An 8,083-nucleotide genomic window follows, 5' to 3' on the forward strand; every position below is an offset into this window, starting at 1 on the left:
CCTCAGCCTCCCAAAGGCGCGGGATTACAGGCTGAGCCACCGAGCCCGGCCATATGTAGGATCTTACTGTACACATATTTTTCTGTAGTTCACTTTACTTATGAAATATAACTTGGGCATTATTTTATGTCACTGTGTGTACATATTATGAAGTACTATTACATCAGTCTTTCTAAGCTGTAGCTTATGTACAACTTGATATTCCAGCTTTATCTCCCACTATCTTGTACCTGTCCTGGGCCCCAGCCTGCTTCCCAGCTTGTCACTGATCTTTTCTGTTTTTGTTAATATTGTTTCTTGTGACGACATTTCCCTTATATCACTCCTTTTTGTGTCCAAATGCTATCTGTCTTTCCTCTTGCCTTCCTTTCTTGTTCTTTTTTCTCAAGTAAACTTGAGATTCTTCAGGGCAGAGTATACGTTATTCAGCTTCATATATCCAGAACCTTTCATAATGCATGGCTCATAGTAAATGTTCAGTAAATGTTTGTTATTTATTTAGGTCATTTGTTCATTTAACTGGCACACAAAGGTACAATGAGTATAGTTAGCGTCTTGTCCTAAATTCATCTTTCTTGTAACCTATTCTGGTCCTGGCCCAGCTGTAATCTCTTCTACTTTAAAATTGCCTAATACACTTTATATTGCTTATGTTATTTCCAAAACCTACTTTATAGTCGCATATAAAAATAAAAACATTTTGTTATTTTAATAGATTGTAGGTCTATTAATAACAAAGACTATCTTTGCTTAGTTTTCTATTCTTGTAGTTATCAGCACAATGTCTATATACAGTGAACGCTCAGGAAGTATGAATTGGGTAGAACTGAATTAAATTAGGGGAAAAAGCCCAAACAAAAGCCTGCAATTTGTACTTTCCAGAGAGTCAGTGATCATGCTGCAGTACAAACTTCTTATCTGTAAAGATGGCTCTGGAATGCTTAAGATTTGTAGCACTTACAAGCTTTTAAACCACGAGCTTAGATTTAATGCATTAATAACTGGCTTCTGTTTTCAACACTAAAGCACCATCTAAATGATAAAGCTGCTTAAGAATAATTTATTCTTTTTTTCATAGCAAGCTTATGTTATTTTAAATATGCTTATGAAGAAGCAAAAGCACAGAGAAGCTTTGTGACTCACTCATAAACTGGAAAGGGTCAACGAAATAAGAATTGAAAGAATATACTATTAAAAATATGGTGACATATTGTAAAATATAGTGTCCATGACATCAACCTCAAATTTAGTGATTGCACCAAAGTACCTTAAGTCCTCTTAGTAGAATTCTAAAATATTTGCCACCTCTGAATTCATTCATGCTTACATGCAACAACTACTTATTGAGCACCAATCACGTGCCAGTAGAGCGGCAAAGAGGTAAGACAGAGTCAGCCAGCATGGAGCTAACAGTGGATTGAAAACAGAGAACTAGCCGGGCTCGGTGGCTCAGCCTGTAATCCCGTGCTTTGGGAGGCTGAGGTGAGTGGATTGCCTGAGTCCGCAGGTTCGAGACCTGCCTGGGCAACTTGGCGAGATCTCATCTCTACATAAGTTAAAAAAAAATTAGCTGGGCCCGCTAGTGTGCGCCTGTAGTTCCAGCTACTCGGAAGGCTGAGGCGAAAGGATCGCCGGAGCCCAGCAGGTCGAGGCTGCGGTGGCCGGGAGTGGCTACTGCACTCCAGTCTGGGCGACCGAGTGAGACTCCAACTCAAAAAAAAAAAAAAAAGAAAACGAGAACTGCTTGCCAGGAGACTAGGATTCTGCTTCCTCCATCACTGACTGTGAGCAATTCATCCTCTCTGTGCATCACTTTCTCCTGTGTAAAAAGAACAGGTTAGACAAGAGCTTTCCAAAGAACTTTAGTCCCTTCAAAGTTCTGAGTCTGTAGATTGGAAGAAGTCCTAGTTTTCCAGAAAGACAAAATTGGAAACTGGCTTCTTTCATGTAGTCTGTTTGGTTTTCTTACTCTAGTATTTCATCCTCCCCTTTTTTATATGGCTGAACTCTCTATCCATTTTTTTCCCCTTTAATTGAGGAGAAGGAAAAGTGAGGAATTCCTCTGTTATGATTTGTAACTGAGATGGATTTTATAGTGCATGGTTATATTCAGACCTAAGTTATGATATTGAGAAGTATTTCAAAATTTTATGATTTTCTGATGGTGTTAATCAGAAACGTTTAAAACCAGTTTACTTTAATTTTTTTTCCTGACTCCATAACTCAGCATTCACAGATAAACACCTTTTTTTGGTTAATTGTTTATTTGTGAATGGTGAGGTTATGCTTTCTCTTTATGTTTTTCTCTACATATTTTCTATAAGGAGCATTTATTCTTTTTGTACTGGGAAAAATGATTAAGATAACTGTGTAAGGAAGCAACCTTTTAACTGGTTTCCATGCCTTTAGTTTTTCCCTGGTGTCTTGCTTCTTAATAACACTCCTTGGTTTCCCATGGCTTCACAAATAGGAGTCCAACCCTGCCTGACTCATAGGGGCTTCACAACTTAGCTTCAGCCTACCCTTCCATTTCATTGCAGTCCTTCCCTTTCTACAGAATTTCTCATGAATCCTTGAATGTGTTGCATTTTTTGATATTAACTCTTTCAGTTGCTCAGGACAAAAGCTTTTCTAGAATCACTTTCACTTCTTGACTCCATTTTTACCAGGGAATCTGTCACTTCTTACCACCTCCACTGTTGCTGCCCCAGCCACAGTCTCCTGCTTCTATCTTTTCTCCACTGTGGCCTGTTCTCTGCACAACAACCCAATCATTCTCTTTTGCTGAAAACCCTCCAAAAGTTCCCCACTTCTCGCTGAAGTCCTTACATGAGCCCAAGAGCCCTGGGTGACCTGGTCTTTTCTACCCCTGCAAACTTATCACTTTTCTCTCCTCAGTTTTACTGCAGACACTGGCTTCCTTACTGTTCCTCCGTCATACCACACGTATGCCTGTTCTCTCTCTCTGGAGTGTTTTCCCCTCAGGTCTCTGCTCAGATGTCACTTTTTTTCCCCCTATTTACAGTTCAGAGAGCAGGGAATCAAATTTTACTTTATCAGGGAGCCTTTCCCTGATCACCCTGCCTAAAATAGCACGCCCACCCTCAGTCATGTTCCACTTCCTCTTTGCCATTCCATCTCTTTCTTGGCATGTGGTATGTGTGTATGTGTGTCTCTCCCACCAGAATGCTAGCTGCTGAAGGGCGGCACTTGCTTTGTTCTCCACTGTATTCCTGTCACCTGCAAGCACTTCAGCCTCTGAGATCCTGTTCTGTCCATTTCCTCTGCTGCATGAGGTTTCCTTTTCTTTTTCTATTTCTTGTTGTCAGTCTTCTCAGCTTTGAAATCAAACACAACCTTCCCTCAACTTCATGTATTCTGATTACCAAGGCATTATTAGTTTCTCTCCTTCCTTTCCAGTTTCTTGGCAAAGTTATGTACACTTATCACCTTGCCCTCCTCACTTGTTCCTCTCTTGGTCCTCTGTCATAGAAGTTCATTCTTGAGTGTGCCAATGGAACTGCTTTGACGGATGTCTCCAACTATGAGAAACAAGGAAACATTTTTTTGCTGCTTCCCTTATTTTTCTGTAGTGGTGTACAGTACCAGTTATTCCTTTTCTCCCCCTTGTAATTCTCCTTTTACCCCTCTGAAGTCTGCCTTTGCTTATATCCTCCTCCCTATCAGTTGACTTTGCTGGGTTCTTCTCTGCTGCTTAACAGAAGTGTTTCACAGGGCTCTGGCTGTGGTTTTCTTCTTGGCTTACTCTGAATCCCCCCTTCCCCCTCATTACTGCATCTCATGATTTTGCTCTGTTGCCTAGGCTGGAGTGCAGTGGCATGTTCATAGCTTATTGCAGCCTTGACTTCTGTACTCAAGTGGTCCTCCCACCTCAGTCTCCTGAGTAACTAGGACTACAGGCACGTCACCACACCCAGATAATTTTAAAAAATTTTGGGGGGTAAAGTTTTGTGAAGTTGCCCAGGCTAGTCTCAAAGTTCTGGGCTCAAGTGATCCTCCTGCATTGGCCTCCTGCATTGGCTTCCTGAGGTGCTAGGATTACAGTCATGAGGATTACAGTCATGGGCCAGTGCTCCCAGCCTTTCCCATGCTTTAACTACTGCTTTTGTTGTTATGATTCCTGAATCTGTATTGTTTGCCTAGATTTTTCTCTTGAGCTCCTGGCTTGTATTTCTCTTCCTGTGTGCATCCTACTTATATCCCACACCACATAAGCAAAATCATGTGCAGTATTCATCCTCTCCCCAATGATACAATGTAACAATAAACAATTGCTTTCCTACAGCTTTCCACATTGGCTAATGACCCATCTGGTCATTTAAGACGACACTTGGGAGTCATTCTCAACTACTTCCTTTCCTTTAACATGGCCATATCTGAATGGGCCTGAGTGGGCCAGCTTCTCTCTCACACAGCTCTTTTGAATCCATTTCCTTGTCTCAGTTCTCACTACTACCCTGCCATAACTTAGGTCATTTCCCCATTTGTAGTGCGGCCCTTGAGAGCATGCAAGCTGAAGCCAGACTCTATGCATTGTGTTTTGGATCTGCCATTTATTAGTTATGTGATCTTGGTCAAGTTTCATGACTTCTCTGTGCCTTAGTTTCCTTATCTGTAAAATAGGGATAATAATTTGTTATGAGGATTAAATGATTTAACAGATATAAAAGTGCTCAGAACAGTGCCTGATACATCATGTTTGCTTTTATTTTGACTACTGTAGTAGACACCTAGCTGACTCCTGTACTGTTGGTCTCTCCTCCTGCTAAAGCACTTTCCATTCTGCCGCAGAGTGAGCTATCAAAGATGGACATTGGATCGCATTATTCCCTTTTGAAAGTCTTTCTGTGGCTTCCCATGATCTTACCACTACTTATAGATCCAGTCATTTCTATTGTTCCTCTTTTCTCACTTTTTTGTTTGTTTGTTTGTTTTGTCTTGTTTGGAGTTGGAGTCTCACTCTGTCACCCAGACTGGAGTGCAGTGGCCGCTCCTGGCCACTACAGCCTCAACCTGCTGGGTTCTGGCGATCCTTCCACCTCAGCCTTCCGAGTAGCCGGAATTACAGGCATGCGCTGCCACGCCTGGCTGATTTTTTTTCTCGACAAGTTGCCCAGGCGGATCTCGAACCTATGGGCTCAGGCAATCTACTCACCTCAGCCTCCCAAAGTGCGGGATTACAGGCTGAGCCACGGAGCCCGGCTTCACCTTTTTTTTTGAGTTGGGCTCCCATTCTGTCACCTAGGCTGAAGTGCAGTGGCACAATCACAGCTCACTGCAGCTTTTGATTTCCTAGGCTCAGGTAATCCTTCTGCTTCAGCCTTCTGAGTAAGTAGCTGGGACTAGAGGTATGCACCATCATGCCTGGCTAATTTTTTGATTTTTTTTGTAGAAAAAAACTCACTATGTTGCCCAGGCTGGTCTCAAACTGGTCTCAAACTTCTGGCCTCAAGTAATCTTCCCACCTTGGCCTTCCTAAGGGCTGGGATTATAGGTGTGAGCCACAGTGCCTGGCCTTTCACTCTCTATTATAGCTGTGTTAATAATTGGCAGTTTCCAAATATGCTGTGGTCTTGCATGCCTTGATATCTTTGCACATACTATTTCTGCTTCTGCTTGAAGTATCTGTCCTTCCTTGGTTTTATCTGCAAATCTTTAATGATCCTTCATGACCATGTTTAAACCTCCTGTAGAGTTAATTGATCATTCCCTTCACACTCACCATAATGTCTTGCAATTATTTATTTCCTCTGTCCATGTTCTTGACATGACAGTGAGCTTTAGCTTCATGCTGGTGGGGCCTTAACCTCCTCTTCTTCCTCTTCTCATGCAGGACTTTGTACAGTGATTTGGCACACAACAAATGCTTCATAAACATCGTTGAATTAGTAATTGGGTACGTGTTCAGGAGTTTACTAAGATTTCTATTGTTTTCTTCAATTTCTCCAGGCTGCAGGAATTAGTTGACCGAGTACTGGAACGTTTTCAGGCATCTGGACTTATAGTGAAAGAGTGGAATAGTGTGAAACTGCATGCTACAGTTATGAATACACTATTCAGGAAAGACCCCAATGGTAAGTCCTCCACAGAACTATAGCACAGCTTGTGATCAGTGGCCTTGTGGAGTTTAAATAGAATGTGTTATCAAGGAATTTCTGATATACCTTCTTTTCTAGGTCTATTAGCTTGTTTTGATAAGCATAGTAGAAGTGGGCAGGGGCATATCTAAAATGATTTCCAGTACTTTTGTTACACTCACACATAGGGTTACCAGATTTAGCAAACAAAAATACAGGATGCTTAGGTAAATTTTAGATAAGCAATGAAAAATATTCTAGTATAAGTATTTCCCATGCAATACTTTGTGTGTGTGTGTGTGTGTGTGTGTGTGTGTGTGTGTGTGTGTGTGTGTGTTTAAGAAGAAAAAGAAGGAATGTTAGCTAGTAAAAGTAAATATTAGGCCAGTGGTCCTCAACTAGGGGATATTTTGCCCTCAGGGGACATTTGTGATTGGCTGGAGATAGTTTTGGTTATCACAGTTAGGGAGCTGGAGGTGGGTTGCTACTGACATGTGGTGGGTAGATACCAGGGATACTGTTTAACACTCCACAATGCACAAGACACCTCCCCACAACAAAGACATACTCTTCCCAAAACATCAATAGCCCTTAGGCTGTGTTAGAGTGATAATTTTTTCTTCATGGAATCGGAGCCTTTATGTAAGAGTGCCTTGTTTAATCCTTGATTTGGTATAGTCGTTTGTTTCCAAAAGGATTCTTCTTTCCTTTCTACCCCCACCTCCAGAGTGGAAGCATCTCTGGCACATTCAGTATCTGATTAGGAGCCACAAATTCAACCTAGATGCACCTTTTCCTTTCAAGACCTGTTGTGTAAAATATATGAGCACCAGATCCATTTTATTCCTTTCTTAGGACCCTGACCTTGGACCTTTCTTAGGACCCTGACCTTGGTTTTAGAAAATCTAAATTGAAAGAGATCTCTATCAGGACTTGAATCAGATGACTATTTGTAGATTTGTAGAAGTCTCACCAGTTGAGGACAATTTTTTTGGTGTCTTTTTGCCAAGGCACATCTTTTTATTTCTTTCAGATACATACCAAAGATTCTAACAAGAAATCATTTAAAATTAACGCCATCTGGGCAGGTGCAGTGGCTCATGCCTATAATCCCAGCACTTTGGGAGGCCAAGATGAGAGGACTGCCTGAACCCACAGGTTCGAGACCAGCCTGGGCAACATAGTGAGATCTTATCTCTACAATAAATAAAACAATTAGCTGGGTGTGGTGGCACGTGCCTGTAGCTTCAGCTACTTGGAAGGCTGAGGTGGAAGGATCAACTAAGCCCAGCAGGTTGAGGCTGCGGTGACCATGAGCATGCCACTGTACTCCAGCCTGGGGGACAGAGTGAGATTCCGACTAAAAAAACAAAACAAACAAGCAACGCCATTTGTAGCGTTTTGGAAGTCTAGAAGTTCTTCCAAAAAAGTTCTGGAAGTCAAGAGATATGTGGCTATCTAGTTATTCTAAAATGTTAATGTTTTGTGATGCTATATTAATTTTATTTAATACTTTTCTAAATAAATCACTGTTTAACCTTTGAGAACACTGAGATCAAAAGAGGTTCAGGTGACTCAAAAAAAGCATAAAAAAGCCTATAGACTCTTGTTTGGATAGTTAATAGAATCCAAAGCTCTGAACTTGTTCCAGTGGAGAATGTTTCTTTCATTTGGGTAGTAGTACTGCAGAATGTTGGAGTATATGAGATATCTGTGTATTATAATGTAGCTTGTCCAGTGGAAACATTTAACTAGGTCTGTGCTATGTATTTTACTCTGGACAGTGTATTTTAATTTTGGAAAACATAGTGAGATTCCCCGAGGTGATGTACATGTTAACATCATTATGTTTGTGACCCGCCTGGGCAACTTGGCAAGACCTCATCTCTACAATAAATCAAAAAATTAGCCGGGAGTGGTAGTGTGCACACCTGTAGTTCTAGCTACTTGGAAGGCTGAGGCGGAAGGATTGCCGGAGCCCAGCA

General features: G+C 41.4%; 1 protein-coding gene across 1 annotated transcript in view; it reads left to right on the forward strand.

Moving 5' to 3' along the window:
- Nucleotides 1–8,083, forward strand: part of ASCC1 (activating signal cointegrator 1 complex subunit 1) — a 125,176-nt gene that overhangs the window by 80,613 nt on the left and 36,480 nt on the right. Inside the window, exon 8 of the mRNA XM_021706158.1 lies at nucleotides 5,971–6,095. Within this exon, the coding sequence (XP_021561833.1) occupies nucleotides 5,971–6,095 (125 nt within the window). The remainder of the gene's footprint in view (nucleotides 1–5,970; nucleotides 6,096–8,083) is intronic.

This window comes from Carlito syrichta, unplaced genomic scaffold, assembly GCF_000164805.1.
Source record: "Carlito syrichta isolate Samal-C Ts95f unplaced genomic scaffold, Tarsius_syrichta-2.0.1 Scaffold315300, whole genome shotgun sequence".
In the NCBI taxonomy this organism is placed as follows: Eukaryota; Metazoa; Chordata; class Mammalia; order Primates; family Tarsiidae; genus Carlito; species Carlito syrichta.